The sequence below is a fragment of the Myotis brandtii genome, unplaced genomic scaffold, assembly GCF_000412655.1.
Source record: "Myotis brandtii unplaced genomic scaffold, ASM41265v1 scaffold154, whole genome shotgun sequence".
In the NCBI taxonomy this organism is placed as follows: domain Eukaryota; kingdom Metazoa; phylum Chordata; class Mammalia; order Chiroptera; family Vespertilionidae; genus Myotis; species Myotis brandtii.
In genome coordinates this window covers 8,426,894-8,447,416 of record NW_005355584.1, presented here as the reverse complement: position 1 = coordinate 8,447,416, position 20,523 = coordinate 8,426,894, and the positions used below count along the sequence as shown (strand labels likewise).

At 57.8% G+C, this 20,523-nt stretch overlaps 1 protein-coding gene across 1 annotated transcript in view; it reads right to left on the bottom strand.

The window, feature by feature from the left end:
- Nucleotides 1-20,523, bottom strand: part of NFATC1 (nuclear factor of activated T-cells, cytoplasmic, calcineurin-dependent 1) — a 48,944-nt gene that overhangs the window by 9,386 nt on the left and 19,035 nt on the right. Inside the window, exons 4-7 of the mRNA XM_005861587.2 lie at nucleotides 16,940-17,099; nucleotides 6,833-7,035; nucleotides 5,180-5,352; nucleotides 3,995-4,135 (exon numbers count right to left, since the gene is read on the bottom strand). Coding sequence (XP_005861649.1) covers nucleotides 3,995-4,135; nucleotides 5,180-5,352; nucleotides 6,833-7,035; nucleotides 16,940-17,099 — 677 coding nt within the window. The remainder of the gene's footprint in view (nucleotides 1-3,994; nucleotides 4,136-5,179; nucleotides 5,353-6,832; nucleotides 7,036-16,939; nucleotides 17,100-20,523) is intronic.

Genomic DNA, 20,523 nt, shown 5'->3' with positions numbered 1-20,523 from the left:
CAGCTGGATGACCAGGGCGAGCGAAACACGACCCACGTGGGCTCGGGCCCAGCTGCGAAGGCGCCACGGAGAGAGCTCCGGGCACCCAGGCCGCCAGGTGTCACTCACTGCCCACACAGCACAGCCAGGCCGTGGGCTGCAGCCCCTAGGACCACACTCACACTCAACACCCTGACACACCTGCTCACATTCACATCCCCTGAAACAAATACCTGTTCACACTCAAACACCCTGACACACACCAACTCACATTCACATACCCTGAAACAAATACCTGCTCACACTCAATAGCCTGACACACTTGCTCACATTCACATCCCCTGAAACAAATACCTGCTCACACTCAAACACCCTGACACACACCAGCTCACACACCCTCACACACATCCACTCACTCACACCCCCGCTCCCAGTCACCAAATACGCTCACTCTTACGCACCCTGACACAAATACCTTCTCACACGCACACACACCCTGCACACGCTGTTGTGCACACCCACACCCTCACTCACTCACACCCTGCACACACTGCTCCTGAAATGGCCCTTCAGGCCCAGGCGTCCCGATGACAGGGCCTCACTTGTCTCTCATAACTGTTCCCCATGGTGAGGTGAGGATGCCCTCTCGATGCCTGAGCCGTGAGACAAAACTGCAAAAGCGTCTCATTCACCCCTGGGTTTGGTGAGCATCATGCTGATTTAAGATCACTTCAGTTCCACGCCCAGGCCAGTTTGGTCCAGGGGTTAGAGCGTCAGTCTGATGACTGAAGGGTCTCAGGTTCAATTCCTGATCAAGGGCACGTACCTGGGTTGCAGGTTCGATCCCCAGGCCCGCTGGAGTGAGTGCAACCAATCTTTCTCTCTCTTCTCTCTCTCTCTCTCTCCCCACCTGCTTTCCCTCCACTTTCCCTAAAATCAATGGGGAAAATATCCTCTGGTGAGAACTAACAAAACAAAGCCATTTTAGTTCCTTATATTCCAAGGGCTGTAAACGTGCCACCCACGCCTGTCACTTCATGGGCTGCTGGCGGGGCCTGCCGAGACCCCCTGGTAAAGGCCAAACCCCAAAGGTCCCAGACGCTGGAGCACTGCCCCTTGGGCCTTTGTGTGACTCAGTGCAAGGCCAGCAGCCGTGTGGATGCCATCCACCCCTTTGTGACACTTCTCTCTAGGACCATGGCCCCTCACTGACCCAGGGCCTGGCTGACTCCACGAGAGGGGCCTTGTTCCCAATGCTGATGACTATCGCGGTCCTCTGTCGGGGTCCCTGGACAGGCACCCCTTCCTCGGAGCAACACGGGCTTGGCCAGCCCTGGAGGGCAGAAGGAACCCCTACCTGAAACACATAAAAATTGAGTAATGTGCGCCTAGGGATTCCTGTGGATTCTGAAAGGCCGTGCCCAAGGCGGGGGGGGGGGGGGGGGGGGGGAGCAGCCCTGGACAGGGTGGCGCCCACAAGAGCCACGCCTGCTGCAGCTGCAGGAGCCTTTCTGTGAGGTTTCAACGCAATGACAGGGACTTCCACAGCCACGCTCTCCCGCTCACACTCGGCCTGGGTGCCACCGGCAGCGTTTAAAGACAACTAAAATGGGTCAGGTGACCTCCCTGGAAAACCAGAGGCCAACTGTGTTGTTATCTAACTTGATTCAGTGGTTTCTCTTCGTGGGGAATGCAGGAGGAGGGGGCAAGCGCCCTCTGCCAGGAGAAAACATGTGGAATGCACTCCCTTCTGCAAACACGCAACGTGCACATGCCTGTGTGAACACGCAAACAGCCTTACTTAAATCCAAACGTGAAATTACCGGCGTGTCAGAGGTGTGGGGGCCATGTCTGCATTTCGCTGTCACAGGTGCAGGATGTTTATGTCACACCTAGTCACCGCCCTCTTGTTTGTGTCTCGCCTTCTGCACCAGGCGCCCAGCTGCTGCAGGAGATGGAGGGGTGAGGACGCCCCCACCACCCCAACCCGAGCCGGCAAGGGACAGCCTGGCACCCAGCCAGGGAAGCCCCGGGGGGCCCCGGTGAGGACGCCTGGGCATTCCTGAACTAAGCTCCTCACACCTGTGAGGCCATGAAGTGAAGATGCCATGACCGAGCCCTCAGTGTGGGCGGGGGAGCTGCCCGCAGCAGGGGTCCCGGGTGCCCATGGCAGGCTGAGCGCCTCCAGGAGTTGCGCCCATTCCCACCCTGGAGGCAAGGGACTCAGTCAAGGGAACAGGGAGAGAAAAGTGCTCCAACCCCCGCTTTGTGCAAGTTCTGATCACAGTTTCCACGCGACGACAGAGCCCCGGCCGGCGTTCCTGCCTCAGCACTCACACACACACGTTTAAAGCTCAAAAGGTTAAATTATTTCAAGATTAACGTCCTCCAAAGAAGGGTGTTCCAGAAATTCAAATTCCTCTCCTTGTCATCACACTTAGTTGGTTTTTCTCCATAATTCAAGACATGTTTTCCAATTATGTGCATGATTACATAGGCAGACTACGCTAAATGGGGAAGACTTTTAAGCCCATTCTGATTGAAGCACTTAATTTTCTTGCAAACTGTACAAAATCAAGACCCATTATGGAGGCTGAATGTTGGCGGTTTTCAGTGGTTTGCATGAGTCCTGCCCTGGCACTCTCAGGAAAATTCCAATTGGGAAATTTGAAAAAGATGAAACAGGCCACCAGCCTGGCCACCTGCAGGCTCCTCTCCCCCACAGCAGGGTGGAGGCTGCTCTGTGGACAGGCTGGCTCCAACCACAAACTCCGGGAACCCTCACTCTCGTACCTTAACCACATGAGCGCCAGCAGCTTCTCCACAGACTCAGGTAGGGCATCCATGGGGCAGGAGTGGTGCCACCCCCACACCTATCCAGAGGAAAGGGACTCTCACCCTCGCCCCACAGCAGCCTCTGTCCACAGCTCCCTCTTCAAACACCACCACAGAGGTCTACACTCGCCCACACGGAGGTCTACACTTGCCCACACAGAGGTCTACACTCGCCCACACGGAGGTCTACACTCGCCCACACGGAGGTCTATACTCGCCCACACAGAGTTCTACACTTATCCACACAGAGGTCTACACTCACCCACACAGAGGTCTACACTCACCACTCGCCCACACAGAGGTCTACACTCGCCCACACGAAGGTCTACACTCGCCCACACAGAGGTCTACACTCACCCACACAGAGGTCTACGCTCGCCCACACAGAGGTCTACGCTCACCCACACAGAGGTCTACACTTGCCCACACAGAGGTCTATAGTCATCCACACAGAGGTCTACACTCACCCACAGAGGTCTATACTCACCCACAGCGTCTACACTCGCCCACACAGAGGTCTACACTTGCCCACACAGAGGTCTACACTTGCCCACACAGGTCTACACTCGCCCACAGCGTCTACATTCGCCAGCACAGGTGGAGTCTACACTTGCCCACACAGATGACGTCTGTAGATCTCCTGACGATGAGGTCTGCATGGCTCACAGAGAACAGCTGGGGCCTGGAGGCCACCAGTCACGAAGAGAACAGCAGCTCTGTGTTGGCATCTTGGGGGTCACCAGCACGGATGGGGAAGCTGGAGGGTGATGGGAAGGTTTGTGGGCCGCAGTGCGGGTCCCACTGGTGATTGCGGCTGCTCTGTGCCGGGTCACCTGCCTCTGAGAGTCTGTGATTCTGAGAAAGACCTGGCCCACGTGGAGCACCTGCCCAGTCCATGCAGCGGGCCACCATGCGGCCCAGGGGAGAGCATGCCACCCACGCAGCGGCCCCACAGCTGCCCCACTGCAGCCCCTCGGACACCAACTGCGTGAGGATGGGCCCTCGGCGACTCCAGAAGTAAACCTTCTGCTGGCACAAACGCTCATGGCTGGACGCAGCCCCAGCAGTTACAGCCCACGCCTGTACACGCGGACCCACGCGCAGAGGCCTCCGCCTCCAGGACCCCATGCCCCCAGTGCCCACCCGGAAACACTCGATGGTCTGATTCTAAGGGAGATACCTGGTGCTTTCTCCACGAAGATGACTTTGGAGTCCTGCAGGAAGTTGTGGCCGGACAGGACCATCCTCTTCCCTCCCAGGACGGGGCAGCTGGCCACGCTCTGCTTCTCCACCAGAGGCAGCTCCTGGGCCGACCGCTGGGCTGCGGGGTCAGGAGACAGTGAGTGAGGTGCCGCCGGCCCGCCCGCCCCAGCACCCCCCAGATGCCCCCCCCAGACGCCCAAGCCTTTGGGAACCGCTGCCTTCAGAGAGCTCCTCTGGGGACTGTGCGAACAGCGTGAGCCATCACGGGACAATGTGTAGCCATCCCTCCCCCCACCGGTGCTGGGAGGCCACACACTGTCCCCAGAGGCCGGCGGGTTCTCACACAGCCCAGGGGTCCCCCCATCTCAGAGGCTGCCACACGGCAGAAAGGCCAGGGCGTGGGGCAGGCGTCTGCAAGACGTGCGGGGGCCAGCAGGAGCAGGGAGGCAGGGGACAGCTGGGCAGGGCCACCGTCACAGGGCAGGGGCCGTGGCGCGACAGGAACCCCATCCCCGAGTCAGCCTGACGTTAGCGTGGGCAACAAAAGAACCAAACCAAGGCCCTCAGCTGAAACAGGGGGCAGGTGAGCGTGAGGACAGGGGCGTTTCCCGAGAGCCCACACCTGGGGCCGGGTCGGGCCATTCCGAGATGAGGGAAGCAGGAGTGGTTCTGACATGGTTGGTGGGTGGGCCAGGCCCCCCCGGGTTTCCTGGGGAGCAGCTCAATAGACCAGCCTGGGGTCCCCCTCCTGGGCAGAGAGAAGGCTGTGGGGATGCAGGGCACCCAATCTGCTAACAAAAGCTAGCAAAACATCGCAAGAGGAAGGACCCCAGACCACATGGAAGCAGGACCACCAGGGACGCTGGATGACACTCAGCTTCCCAACGTCCCGTGGGAGGGTTAACGCAAATGCGACCACAGCAGGGATCTGTGTTTCAAGACAAACTTCCTTTCACTTTTTCCCGCCCCCCTGTCGGTGCTGGGACCAGTCCAGGCCCTGGGACGACGCTGCTAACCCGTGTCTGCCGTCACCACACAGGGCAGGACTGTGAGACGAGGGGCGTGTGCCGAGATGGCCCAGGAAAGCATGTTAGCGGACGGGACCCACTGCTCGGGCCGTACAAAAGGCGAGGACGCGCTGTCGGCATGACGGGGTACTCACAGCACTCGATGGGGTTGGAGGCCACCTGCAGCGACAGCGTGCGGCCGCTGGGCTGCGGGATGTGCACCCGGAACACCAGCCTCACGCGAGTGTTCTTCCTGCCAATGTCCGTCTCCCCCTTGCGCAGCTCGATGTCCGAGTTCCGGAGCTTCAGGATCCCGGCACAGTCGATGCTGCCCAAAACAGAAGTCCACTCACTGCCTGCCGGTCCCACTCCACGGGCAAGGCGCCCGTCCTCACCGCTCCACCCGCCCGAGCCCCCAGGGCAGGACAGCCACACACCGGGGACAGGACACAGCCTGCCGTCTACCCCGGCGAGGGAGGGGGGCCGTGCAGACAGCCCAGTCCCTCTCGCCGTGGTCCCCCATCGTCCACCCGCAGACACGGGCAGGCCCACAGCATCGGCCGGTGCGTGGCCTGGAGGGACCCGAGCAGGACACGCCCCGGGAGCCCAGAGCCAGGACCTGCCCCTTCGTCTCGGAGCTAAGTTCATTTATTTAAGGTTCTGGCAGCAGCCCCGTTGCTCAGCTCAAGATCCCGACTTTCCTACAGCTTCACAGGATTTTGTTTAGCTTCACTGAGCACTAGACTCCAGCACAACAGTCTGTGTACAGAATGCCGGGTGGAAACTGATACTTTTCCTCTCAGGAAGCGGAGGCGGCAGAGGCTCAGACACTCAGCCGGCCCATTGGTGGCCCGGCCCATTGGTGCAGACTGGGGACCGCGGTGGCTCCAGCTGTGCCCCTGCACCTGGACGGCTCTCACCGAAGTCACAGCTGCTGCTGCTGAGGACCCACGGGCTCTCCAACCACCCGACTGCCTGGTCTGGGGGAAACTGATTCCAGCTCTTGAACTAAACCCAAGGGCTGAGAATGAACTCAGAGGTGTGGGCAAATCTGGGAAAAGTCCACACGAAGAGAAAACTTTCCCTCTGTTTTCAACTCGAACGGTTTCATGACAAAACTTACCAAAATTCCACTCAAAGTCCAACACACTGTGGCCTGCCCTACCTCCCACACTGTCCCCATGAACACCCCAAACTCTGCAGCCCCAGGGCCTTTGCACACGCTGTCTCCCTGCATACCCAGCTTTCTGCCTCAGGGACATGATCCTGAGCTCCAGGGGCCACCAAGCTCTGATACACCACCCTGGGGCCCCAGCAGGATGTAAATCCCGTGGGATGACTGTGGTCTCTTTCTCTGTGGCATCCACAGCTCAGGAGTGATGTGCACAGCCCCTGACAGTCACTCAATTAGAGCATTCGTGAAGCCATGAGTACAGGCCCCATTCAGAGATGAGGTGTGTAAGCCTCAGCTTATAAGGAATCCAACTCTAAACTAGTGAGTCAGAGCTGACTACACGTCAAGGACTCCGAGAGACTAGGGCCCACGGACTGCGGCCCACGGACTATGGCCCAGACGCGGTGTTCTCTGTAACTGTTCAATGTTTGCAGGTTAACCGTCCCTCCAATTTGGGTCCTGTGTGGGAGCTGAATGCAGGCACTGGGGGAGGGGGGGTTACTCACAGCTGCAGCACTATTTAACTGGCTGAAACGGACTGGGCTACTGAGCTGTGGGATGTGGGGGCTACGAATGCCGAGGACACGCCTGCCGTGCCCCGGGGCGCCCAGACCGTGTGGCGGGCAGTGCTTACATGGCTCTCATGTTGTTTTCTGGCAGAAGCGGGATCTCCAGGACCTTGGTGTTGGAGAGGACGGCCTCGTGGCTGGTGGTGGACACGGTCTTCCCCGTGATGCGGTGGACCTGGTAGAAGGCGTGTGGCCGCAGCAGACGGTCGTCCGCCGTCCCGATGAACAGCTGCAGCGTGAGGGGCTCGCTCTCCAGGTAGCCGTGGAGCTGGCGAGAGAACAAACCCCCGCTCAGCACCCGCGCACAGGCCGCTCAGAAGCAATTAAACTTTCATCAGCAGAGGCGAATTCAAAGGAAACGGTGACAGGTGCTCGGGGTTAGTCTCTCCCACTCGGCCCCTTGCTTCTCTGTGACAATGAAACCGGGAGCCTGAAAAGGCCCCCTTACCCCCAGGTCCGGGGGCAGTTGGTGACAGGCAGGCTTTCAACGCTGCTGCCCCTGTTCAAGCACACACAGGCGCACACGTACCCACTCACACACGTGCACACACACACACGCACATGTGCAGCCACAGCCACCGCTGTGACCAGCACGCGGGATGACGACAGTGACGATGCTCACAGCCGTGCTGTCTCCTCTGCAGGGCAGGCAGGTGGGAAGGAGCCCCAGTCCCTCCCAGCACACGGGTCCCTCTGGGCATGGCGGGTCCCTCCAGGTGGCGGCTGCCTGTTCCTCAGACCCACCTGCCTTCCATGTGTGTCACAGCCTGCGAGGACACCCTGTGTCCGCTTGGCCAGTGACAGCTGTGGGGACCCCATGCAGCTGGGCGGCCCCATCAGAAAGTTGGGCGACGCTAAGGCTAAGCCGTTTGCTTGGTAGAATCAAGTGCCCAATGGGACACGATCCTTTTCTCCCTGTCTCAGGAGGCCCCCTTCAGAGGGACCAGTGGAAAGAGCAGTAGCTCTTTCAGTATCGCCCCAGTGACATCACCCACAGGCTGTCACACACACAGACCAATTTGCAGCCCTTGAGATGCATGAATTTGCAGCTTCCAGTACCTCCCCAGCGGCCCTGAGACACCCAGCACAGGCTGGCTCAGGGCCTGGTGTCTATGCTGTCCTGGCGAGCACTCTGCAGCCGCCCATCGGTGCTGACAGACCCAACTGTCACCTGCTGTGGCCAATGGAGCAGGAGGCTCTGAACGCCCTGGGGAGAGGTGACGGAGCCAGAGGAGGATGGTGCACAGAGGGTGAGTGCAGACATGTCCCCAGTCTGAACCACAGGGGACAGTCCACTCATGCACACTCATCTTGCACACACTTACATGCATTCACATTCAGACACACATGTGCACACACAGGCTCTACACACACACACACACACCACGCACACTCACGTTTACATGCACACTCAGCAGCCCCCAGCCCCTCGGGAGCCCTGTGTTTGGTGGGGAGACTGCACTCCTGGTTGCAGTGTGCGTGTCCTAGTCTTATCTCCGTCTGCCTGCCTGTGCCTCAGTCCTGAGCATTGCCAACGTGATCGACCTCAAAGTGGTCCTTTCGTGTTGAAATAACTGAGTGTCATCCTGATCCTCAGGTCTCTGACACGTTTGGACTAATGACAGTGTGCAAGGCCTGTGCACACACAGGGGGCGCGTCTCCTGCCTGCAGCTGACACACCTGAGTTTCCACAGTGGCAGGGGAGAGGCTGGCAGGAACAGAGAGCTGTGCTCAGCATGGGGCGTGGGGTGGTCTCTCCCTCGCCGGCTCTGTCCACATGCTCTCCTCCTGGCCACATGCAGGTGAACACCAAGGCAGACCTTCCCGGTCTCCACAGGGAACCCGCCAGCACCGGGCACTCACCTCAGGTGGCTCTTAACCTGCAGGAGCGACGTGTGTCCCCTGTGGACTGAAGACCTTTCTCCAGGTGCAGACTGGAGTGTCTGCGCGGGAACTGTGGGCAGTCAGTGCGGGAGACGAGGCCCACTGTCTGGGCCACGCCTTCCAGTCTTTGCCAGGTTAGCGAACTTACTAAGAAACCTAACTCCACGCTGGACCCAAACCTACATTTTATGATCAGAAAATATTAAATTTAAATCAGAGATTGATTAAGAAACAAATTCTGCCATTCTGTGTTCTATGTGGTAAACTTAATGCAAGAAAATGAGTCTTCGGCCTAAACCTCGTTTTGTGCGGCTCCGGCGAGCTCCTTGGAGTCAGGAGGCAGTCCCGTTGGCCTGACACGGCCAAGCTAGGGTCAGATGTTTTGAAAATGACAATTTAAAATCCCCCTGGGACTCCCACTGTGGAGATTATCAGATGGCATGTGGAATGCAATGGATTGTGGGTATAACTAGCCTTTTAAAAACATGCTATTTCAGTGAAAATGGGAATATATGGGGTTTAACCTGGAAGGTAAACATCTATTATTTAAAACATGAAGTTCATTTTAAGAAAAGTAATTTAAATACTTCACATGTTGCACTGCATGGTTTTCAGCCTCTGGCACATTATAGTATCTGTCAGGATAATATTTATAAAATTATCTGTCATAACAATGACCTCTCTATGCTAAACAAAATGCATTATTCCATTTCAAGGTGTAAGAGCTCCTGAGTTTTCTACACATAAAAATGTTTGTTTTTAGCTCCTATGCTTAGCTCAGCACTTACGCGTGAGATGACAGGTGAGGGGAGAGATTGAGGTCAAGTTTATTCAATGTTGAAATTCAAGCAGTGCTCCCAAGCCCATGCCCCCAACACAGGCACACACATGCACACATACACAAACACACGCACAGGACACACACGTGCACACACACACACACACACACACAGGGGAAGGCAGTGTCGTGTGAACAAAGAAGTCAGTCCGGGAGGCCGAGGCCCTGGTTCATGACGACCTGCAGTTGAGGAAAATTAGTTCCTTTTCAACTAGCCATGCTTAGTTGGCAACACAGGCACACACATGCACACATACACAAACACACACACAGGACACACACGTGCACACACACACACACAGGGGAAGGCAGTGTCGTGAACAAAGAAGTCAGTACGGGATACCGAGGCCCTGGTTCATGATGACCTGCAGTTGAGGGAAATTAGTTCCTTTTCAACTAGCCATTCTTAGTTGATTTACTCACAAGCTAAGCAAGGAAATCTTAGCTTGTCTGTTCAAAGGGAAATTATGGCCCGGCCGGTGTGGCTCAGTGATTGAGCGTCAACCCAGGAGCAAAGGGAAATTATGCATTTGACCCAGATGTAAAATTTGTCTTTACCCGATGCCAAAAGGAACTATGCGGGGAGGGAAAATCCAGTTTAGAAAAGGGTTTCACTTCTTTTTACCCAAATGTTCCTGCTATGGATTAACTCAGAGGCTGTTTGTTGTATGAGCATCATCACATTAATTACACTTTCAGTCCCCAGATTCTCGCTGCCAACTGCACAGGAGGCCGGGCCTCGTGGTGAAGTTGGTGGCGAGGGACAGGTCATGGCGAGGGGACAGTGACTCGGAGTGAGGCTCCGAGGGGGTCCCCCTCCATGAGCAGTGTTCCTACATCCCGTCACGTCTCTGCCAGAAAATGAAGAGGGAAGTCACAGTCTCTAGCACCGGTTCTGGGACAGTGAGCGACAGGGGTGGCCATGAGTTCGTCTGGGGCCGGTGTCCGTGGGGTGAGGGGCCTGCTGTTGTGACATGTGGTCGTCAAAGCACAGCTGACAGTGTAAAGACACCGATTTCTTGCCTCCTTATTAAGGAAAGAGGAAAACTAGAAATAAGAAATAAAACTGGCAACAAAATGGAGCCAAAAGTCACAGGAAAAGCCCCCGAACTGTGTGAGAACACGCGTGAGCCCAGGCACCTTACCCCACCCTCTGGGCCACGCCTCCCTGGGACCTGCTAACGTGGTGCAGGCAGAACCTTAACTGCAGGACGAGAGCTCTGCTTTTGTAAAGTGAGTTTCAGGGCCCGCAGCCTCCTGGTTCATGATGACCTGCAGGTTAAAGCTGCCAGATGAAGGGCCCTCAATACTCCCTTCCTCACAAGGCTGGCTGGTGTGTGTGCAGGTGTGATGTGTGTACATGTGTGTGTGTGCATGTGCCTGGGCGCCAGGGTGTGCAGATGTGCAGGTATGAGGATGCAGGAACTGGCTCCGGGCCCAGTCAGCTCAGGGGAACCGTCCTACAGTGACAGCGAGTGACGGGAGGACGCGGAACTCCCATGGGATGGGCGGGGACAGAGCTGGCTGTGCACCTGCAACGTCCAGCCAGGACTCACCTGCAGCGCTGGTCTCAGTGACTTATGTCTCGGTGGGCCACTCTGCCCAGCTCCCACGGTGTTGTGCGTGTGCATGTGTATAGGTGTGCACCGTGTACGTGTGTATGCGTGTACAAACATGTGTTGCACATGTGTGTACGTGTGCACGTGTGTGCAATGACCCAATGTCCACACCGAGTTTACACCACGAAGTGTCACCTTACTTCTGAGAGCCCTCCCTGTGGATGACATTGCTTTAGTACCGAGTCAGACCACGCGTGTTCTCTCACAAAACCAGGTTTATGCCGTAAAACGAGATGGTGTAAACCGCCAGGACACCAAAGCCTTCCAGCCACAGTTTTTAAACTGCACACAAGTCACAGACTCAGTTCCGGCAACAAAGAGGCTCCAAGTGGCCGCACGATGTTCCTTGCAGGAAAAATCGTTCGTTCCTAGAGTTTCCTGGGTTTGTGTGTGACATTTTTCTACCTTTCTGAAAAGGCAGAAAATAAGTGAGGACCATATTCAGGGAGTTTATCTGCATAAATATTTGAAAAGCTGAAATGCCAGAGACAATGGCACGCGGGCCTCTGTCCACAGTCGTGGCCACTCCTGGCTGTCTTCCTAAGCACATGCCTGCCTGGCTCCAACTCCTCCCCCCCGCACACAGCTCCGTTCCACAGTGAGTGAAGCTTCCCAGGCCTCTCCTCGCCAACCTGCACTCAAAACTGTCTGTCCTCCTTCTCATTCCACAGTGGGCGCGGGCCGTGTAGTGTGCAGACACCCAGACGCGCAGCCACCCCTCAATGCAGGGAGGCACCGTCCCCCCCCCCCGTGGAGGCCTCTCTTCTGCCTGCTGGAATGGGCGTCCCGTCTCACTCCAGCCCCCTCCACCTCCACCCTGGTGTCCCAAGATGGGACGTGGCTTCCACATGGAAAGCCGTGACGGGATTTTGAGAGGAAATGTCCGCCTGGCTCTGTGGCTTGGGCCCCGGCCACGCTGTCGCCACCAGGGCCCAGGCCATCCAATTCCTGTTCCCGGGCTGTCAGCGGGCAGCGAGGGTTCGTTCCAATGCCTGGTGTTTACTCAGACCCCACTTTCCAGAGCTTTCCCTGAGGCACGTGGAAATTTCTAGACACAAAATAAAAGAACGAGAAGCCGTAGGTCTCCAGCAGGTGGGATGGCCCTGGGGCAACTGAACCAGACCAGATGCTCGGGACACACAGGGGCCTCTGTGGCAGGGTGAGGCCAGGTGGTGCCTCCTCACAAGGCCACTCCCCTCGATGCCACAGCTGCCCGGCTCACACGTGGGCCTGAAGACGATGGCCACACAGGGCGGGAGGGTCAGACCTGGCGGGGCGGAGGCCCAGGAGCCCTGAGAGGCAAAGCTGGTGCGGTCAGAAGTCATGACAGCTGTGCCCCCGGAGTCGTCGGAGGGCGAGACTGTAATTAACTGCCCAGGATGAGGGCTGGCGGGCCACTCCCGTGTGCAGGGTGGACAGAGGGGAGCCTTCTGGGAGCCATGCCTGGCCTGGTGCTTGCCATCCCTGAGTCAGGGCAGGGCCGGCACAACGGCCGGCGCCGGTGCTGGGCCCCGGAGACCTCACAGGGGCTCCCGCACTGGTCCATAGGCAATGCTGGCCAGATGCCCATCGCCCACAGGCCGGACACCAGTCTGCCATCAGCTGCCCCTCCCCTGGCACCAAGTGCTGTGAGGGACGGCCACCGAGTGGCTGGTCAAGGGGCGATTGTGTGCCCGTCTCTGTGCCGACAAAGAGCAAAGTGCTGTATCCGGACAAGGGTCCCGTGTTCCCGACGAGAGGTGAGGCCGTGGCCAGCCACTGGTATAGCGTGCCCAGCGACCCAGACCCGGGCCCAGGCCCAGGCCAACAGCACTCGGGGCGCCGCAGCCCACAGCGGCTCAGGGAAAGTTATGTAACAGCAACTCAGGAGGTGACATCCCCCCACCCGGGGCCCCTCCCTCACACACAGAACAGCCTCTGAATGCAGCAGACAAAGGTGAAAGCCGGGGCTCTGGGTGAAGGTCATGGCCCACCGGCCCTCGCCCCACTCATTATCGTCACCGGCCTCCTCCTCGCCACTCACAGCCACTCGGCTTTGCAGGAGGGAGGAGAGAACACGCCAAGTCCTCACGAGCGCCTGACAGCAACAACGAGGCCCCGCACGAGGGCGCAATCCTTGGGCCCGCGGGCGAGGTAGCCCGGGAAGGAGCCGGCCACCTGCCTGGACGCTGTGAAAGAGTAGAGAGCAGATGCCCAGCGGCTGAGGCCGACCCATGAAAAATTAATCCGCGCCCCAGGCAGGTCAGCAGCATGCGGCTGCAGGCCGGGGGCGGGGCGGGTGTCTGGTTGGGTTCAGACCTGCATTTTAAAGCCACTGCCCGGCCTTCGGCCCCCATGCAGGGCCCTGAGCAGAACTGAAGCTGCCCTGGGTCTCGGACGCCTGGCTCCAAGGTGGACCTCAGGTTTGCCATGAAATAGTGATTTACTTCACTAATAGCGACCTCCCTGGCTTTTGTGAAACCCTGGCTTTCCAGGTTAATAGTGCTGCCTTGGCTGTAGACTGGATGAAAGTGGAACGAAGTTGTGGGGAACACACACATGCTGTGGACAGTGGATAACAGGAGGCACAGTTTGTCCTAGGAGTCGAGCCCCCCAGGGCCTGAGTCTCACAGTGCTGGGCACTCAGCCACCCCTACGAGCCCAGGGGGAGTGGGGGGAGACTTCATAAAATCAAAACTATAAGAGCCTGACTCTGGATGCTGATTCTAACCATCGGACAAGAAGCAACTGCGTTCATTCTGTGGTTTCAGCTCTCACATGTCTAGTACGACAGAAAGGTATCTGCCATGGTCTATGGGGGCAACACTGAGCCTAATCGCCAAGCGCCCTAATTAAAGGGAGTCCCTGGGAACCATGCAGAGCACAAGCCACCCTGTCTGAGCCCAAGCCTGAGGGTGAGTCCAGCGAGGCTCACCTGGCCCCCAGCTCTGGATCCGGTTCCTTCCTCGGCCGGACAGGGGTTACATGGCCACTCATAACTGACCAGCGAACCTAAAATGCTGTTCAGGAATCGACAAAGCCTTCGCTGTGTTTCATGTTTCCATGACTGATTAATTATTCATACACCGGCCCCCTGCGTGATGGGCTAGATGCTATCGAGAAAGTTATTTTGGTGACTTGGTAAACAGAGCTTCACCCTTTGACCCCTTGGTCAGAGAGCAGCGGCCTCCCTGGGTGGCTCCTCGAGCCCCGACGGGAGCAGGGACACAGGACACCCCAGAAGGGCTCTCTGGATGCTCACCCACCACGGGCTCACGTGAGCAGCGCTCTGGGGTCGGGGACACAGGCGGACGACAGAGAAGAAGGACGAAGGAGGCCTGGACAGAGGCCGGAGGATGGCAGGAGGCGGGGCTCCAGGCAAACAGGACAGAGAAGGGATGAACGGCGGGGGCTTGGGAGCGTCTGTGTTCTCGTCTGAAGAAGGTGGTGGCACCAGATCCAGGCTCCTCAGGGATGTAACTCCCTGGTTTATTAGTAAAAATACCGGGAGAGGCCCAGCCCGCCTCCCTGGAAAGGCATCTTCCCGCCATCCACTCAGGCGACAACCCCTCTGCTTTCCTGTCCCCGAGAAAGTGGCGGAACCGCCCCTTCCCAGAGCCACTGCCGGGCCCAGACCCAGCCTGCTGAACCCACAGAGCCCCATAGAGCCATGCCGCGTGCTGTGGTCGTGGGGGTGGGGTGGGGGGGGGGCGGAGTGAGCAGCCCCCGACTCCCCAGGACGCCTCCTAGGCTGTTGTGACTGGAGAGTCTAGGAAGCGTCCTGAGTGTGGAAAGTGCCCTGCACACTCCTCGACCCCACCCCACTGGCGGACGCTGGGTGAGCCCCGTGGCACCGTGTCCCCTCATCCATCCGGAAAGGAGGTCATTGCTGTCGCGGATGCAGAGCAGGGGGGCTGTGGGGACAGCTCCCCCCGTCACTGACGCTGGAGAAACAGCTGCGTCCTCGCTCGGGCACCTGGGCGTCCCCTCCTGCAGAAGATCGCGGGCTCACTTCCCAGACAAGCTCTCGGCGATGTGGAAGGTCTGACCGCTGGAGGTTCCCGGACAGCGTGTTTATCCAGCGAGAGCTTCCGGGTTTGCTGGGTGGCTCTCCCGCGATCCGTGGTGTCACAGTTCTGATCAGAACAGCGACCGGTCATGTCGGGCTAAGGCCCTGCGATCATGGCCATTTCTGGAGGAGGCGAGGGTGCAGGTGTGGGTCCTGGTGTCGGAGGACATGCAACATGGTGCCCGTGCAGGGCAGGGCTGGGGGCACCGAGCCATCACAGCCACGCAGCGAGCTTTTCTTCGTTTGCTTTATAATTGTGTGCTAACTCAGTTTTATCTGACTTGTGGTCCACCAACCGAAAAAGGGCCCCCCCTCGCCCCCCCATCCCTTCTTTTTCACGCTTGCCTCACACTTGCACAGACGCAAACTCACGCTGGCACCGAGGGGTCAGAAATCCTCAATGACCAGCTCCTCACGAGGAGACGCTGGCAGACGTCCTGACCCTGGTGTTCGGGCACCGATGGGGGTGGGGCTGTCCCTTCTGTTTAAACACAGAGCCAGCCCCTCCCACTTTGCTGTCCTGTAATTTGAACTAAGTTCCGAGGCTATTTTAAATGTTTATAATTCCTCCAAAAGGTGTCAGTGCTCCGAGCTGTCACACTGATGGTGACACCCCGACCGCCCAGGACACTTAAGGGGTGAAGGTGGACACCCACTTTCTGCGCACCCTCCACTGGACAGTCCTCAGCCGCCGGTGAGGGAGGCACCACGGGCCGCACCGCATCCCCCGCGTCTCTCGCCGGCATGCACAGACAGCGGGAGGGCTTTTAGTTCTCGCTGCTTTATCCTCATGCCCCTCCTTGTTTCTCGCGGCTGGAACGTCTCTCCCGTTCAGCCACAACCACGTTCGTCCATGAAAACTGTGGCCAGAAAGGGAGCTAAATGCCTGCAGCCCTGGAGCTCGGCTGGACGTAGGCGTGTCTGACCTTTCTCCCGCCGGAGGCGGCAACTTAAAATGTCACCGGCTGCTCGGAGTCGAGCGGCTAACCAGGCAGGTATTAACCGGTGCCAAGTGCATGGCCACAAGTGCCACCTACCGTCCCCGCGGGGCTGAGTGCCGCCCCCAGCGCCTGCCTGATGGTGCTGATTGTGGTGCTGGCCGACGCGTTGGCCTGCGTGCCCTCCTCCCTCCCAAGCTCTTATTTACTTCAGTGAATAAAGCCTAACACGGGCGCCCACTGGCATCATCCCCGATAGCGGGCCGGGCGCGGCCGTGGTGGGCACAGACTCGGGGGAACGTTCTTGTCATTGCTGCACGGCCTGGAGCTTGGGGCGAGGCCCGCCCACCCCCAACGTGATGGTCACACCAGAACCTGGTGGGGGAGGGGAGGGGACGTACAGCTTCTTAGGTGACGTGTGACCCAGGGAAACGCCGATGCCTGCCCACAGCCCCCCGGGGCCTTCAGACCCACTCCCCGGGGAGAGCAGGGGGACAAGGTTAGGGCAGCAGGTGACCCCTGCCCCTGTCACGGTGACCAAGGTGCTCCCCGGACACCAGCTCTAACCCTAAATCCTATTTCCTCCAAAGGGCTGTGAGGGGGGTGGCACCGGCCCTGCCCCACCACGACTGCAGCTGACCCACCAGCGGCAGCAAAAAGAGCTGCACGGTGTCCCTCAGCCCCTAAGCGTGCGGGGAGAAACCAGGCCTTCCAGGCACACAAAGCATTTCGCTGGACCAGTTGGGAGGTGACAGCTTATTTTTAAAGAGAGAAAAGGAAGAGATGCTAGCGGTTGCCACAAAGTTGCCTATGGACCCGAAAAGCCCAGGTGAGCACGCCGGTACCTGCACGCTGGGGTGTCCTCCCGCCGACGCCTTCACGGCCCCCCGGCTGCCCTCCGTCTCGTAGTGGGCTCTGTGGTGGGACTTGGGCTGCACCTCGATCCTCAGCTCGTAGGGCCCCGAGTGCGACGGCAGCTGCCAGTCGAGGGCAGGGAGGGACGGGCTGGAAGAGAACAGCAGCGCGTTAGACCTGCGCACACGGCGCCCCACAGCACCCCCTCGCCCCATCAGTGAGGTCACGTCCTGACACAGGCAGCTCATTTGGGGGCACGTGGCCAGGGCCTGGCGGGTCTTTGCAATGAGGCTCCTGAACAAGATGGAAACATGTCCCGCGGAGGACCTCGCAACACCTTCCTCCCTCGAGACAGGCCCGTGTGGACGACGGAACCTCCCTAGTAGCTCAGCTCCAGGTCTAACGGGGCATGTTTCCCAGCCACAGAGGGACGCCTGCTCAGACCCCGTTTCTCCCTCAGCACCACCCCAGTCACCTCTGCAGACATTCATCCTGTAACTTGACCAAGAGAAGTGGGATAAATACGCGTGAGCGCGAGAATGAGAGAAATGCCAGTCACAGGGCCGGGCACGGGCGCCACCACCATCGAAACGCAGGCTCGCCTCCGAGTGACACTAAACAGCAACCGCGGGAGAGCTCCCCGGTGGGCATTTCCCGGGTGACCTCCCGCGTCACCTGCTCTGTGTCCCGCACCACGGCCGGAGGCAAGGAGCCACCCGAGCACCGGGCTTCCACACGAGGAACGAAGGGGCCCGGGGAGGGGACGCAGTCGTGACTGCTTACAGTGAGGGCCTCCCCCCAGCTCCCAGACAGACTCTGGGCAGAGGTCAGTGCCCCGAGACCCCAAGACAGCACCTCCGTCTAGAGTACCAATGTGCTGTTTCTATGTTGTATTACTGTGTATAAACTGCTGACCTAGGTAACAAGACTATTATCATTTACTATAAATAGAAAAAAAAAGAAATAAAAAGTTAGCTCCATCTGATTCCCAGAAACTTTAAAAAAAAAAAAAAGAGCGTGAGAGACGGTGAGGGGGCGGGAGGAACGGAGGAAAGTTAACTCCTCACTCGTGGGGTAAGGGCAACGTATCTTCTAGACCAGCGGTTCTCAACCTGTGGGTCGTGACCCCTTTGGGGGTTGAACGACCCTTTCACAGGGGTCGCCTAAGACCATCGGAAAACACATATATAATTACATATTGTTTTTGTGATTAATCACTATGCTTTAATTATGTTCAATTTGTAACAACGAAAATACATCCTGCATATCAGATATTTACATTATGATTCATAACAGTAGCAAAATTACAGTTATGAAGTAGCAACGAAAATAATTTTATGGTTGGGGGTCACCACAACATGAGGAACTGTATTAAAGGGTCGCGGCATTAGGAAGGTTGAGAACCACTCTTCTAGACGCTTTGCACTTGAATGTTACCGAATGAATCTGTGCGAATAATTTGCTCTTGTCTCGCTGAGAGTTAGCCATACACCATGTGCACAATTTAAAGTTAGGATGGTTCGCAAAATAAATACTGTATCATAGATAATTAAAATTACTGTTTTTGCCTGGAAATGTTCAGCACGAATCTGGCAGCTCCACATAAAGTGCGAGTGTGTTTCTGATTCGGGCGAAAAGTGCCAACCGGCGGCTGGGCGATGCGGTGACTCGCGGCCACCCCTCTTCCCTCCTCGCAGCCCCGCACCAGCTCTGCCGTCAGGAACGTCAGCCCCAGCCTCGGGCTTTGCTGGCTCAATACAACAGACATGTCCATGCTTCCAAGTCACCTTCAGCTTAATTCAATTTTTTAGAAGTCACACATGCCGTGGCTGGTATGGCTCAGTGGTTGGAGCATCGGCCTGCCCGTCAAAAAGTCTTGGGCTTAAGGGCACGTACCTGGGTTGCAAGTTCAATCCCCGGCTCTCACATCCATGTTTCTCTCCCCACTTCCCCCTCCCCTTCTTCCCCCCTCCTCCCTTTTTTCCACACGCTCTAAAAAGCAAAAGAAAAAATATCCTGGGGTGAGGATTAAAAAAATAAATAAACAAATAAATGAAAACAACGAAGGTAAATACTTTCATGCCACCAGCAGGAACTGCTGAAAATCTCTAGATTCTACACGTCCTGATTTCTCTCCCTGCATTTTATTAAAGGCAGCGTGGCCCCAGGCCCTAGCTCCAGGCCCGGCCCATCCCAACAGCCTGCCCTCTGGGGTCTTCGAAGACACTCAGGAGGGACGGTGACTGTCCAGCGTAGAGTCACCTGCGGCAAACAGTGCTCACCACTCCGGGGCCTGCTGTGGTCATCTGTCAGGTAAAACCTAATGATTTCATAAACAGTGGGACGTGGTGTTGTGAGCATCATGTGAGGAGCAAATTCAAAAACACGACAGGAGTCATGCACGTGGAGGACATGCCTGGGAACGGTCATGGGCGCAGGGCTGGCTAAAGCCGCCTTTAACTTGAAAAGTCTCAAACACGTTTCTCCCCAAAGGCGCCAGCCGGGCCTGGCCTGGCCTGGCGCAGGGTCCAGGGGAAGGTCCGAGGCCACGAAGGCTGACCCTGCAGAGCCATCGAGGCTGCTCTTCTAGAGAAAGCCTGCTCAGGACCAGCACCGGGCGGCTTCCGGAGAATGACCTCTCTCTCCTGACTTCTTGCTCAGTTTTCTCCCTTGTAAAATGGGGGTGACAGTCACACCACCTCGCTCAGCTGCTGGGAGATCGGTTAGGTTCTAAGAAAAGCTGGGACACGGCCCGTCCTCCGTGCCCTGGTCTCCTCCGCGGCATCACACACACACACACACACACACACACACACACACACGGTGCCCACACGGGCCCCGCTGTCGACAGTGTCGTTACAGGGACGCTGGCTAAAGGGGACACGGATCTCTGCCACTTTGTGTGAATCTGGAATTCTTGCAAAACAAAACGTTTTTAAATGCTGACCGTTGGGCCTGTGCATGAGAATCAGAGCATGTTCTACTAACATCATCCCCACCTCCCGGAGGGCTGGCCAGCTGCCCGGTCCAGGTCCGCCCGTCAGTGCAGAGTGCCTGCTGCGGCCATCACGTGGCTGCTATCACTGACACCCTTGGGGGCAGGAGCCAGGTGAAGGGTGGCCCCACGGGCTCGCCGGGCTCGGGCTCGGGTTGGCCTGTCTGCCAGTGAGGAGCCAGCCCTGCCCCCTGGCTGGGGACACCTCCTGTGATAACACAGGGAAGCGAGTCATAGCTCCCCGTGTCTGCTGTGCGTGGGCGCGGCCTCCCCGGGTGGAAAAGATGCGGGCGCTCCCGGTTTGAATCACCCTGCTCTTGGGGCTGCTGTGACCACCGTTTCCCATGAGAAAAGCCTTTCGTTTTTTATTGAACTTTTGCGTTTCCTTCACATAGAAAAAGTGTGAAGGGTTCTTTTAAACGCCGTTCACAGAGCAAAGCCACCTACACACTGTGATCCAAAATGGGAGAGTCACTCAGGGTTTTCCTCCGTCTGCATCTACTACCGGGGCCACGCTTTCCCCGGCTGCCCGGCTGCCCACCCCCTCGGCTGCATCCGAGAAGTCGGCCGTGGGGACCC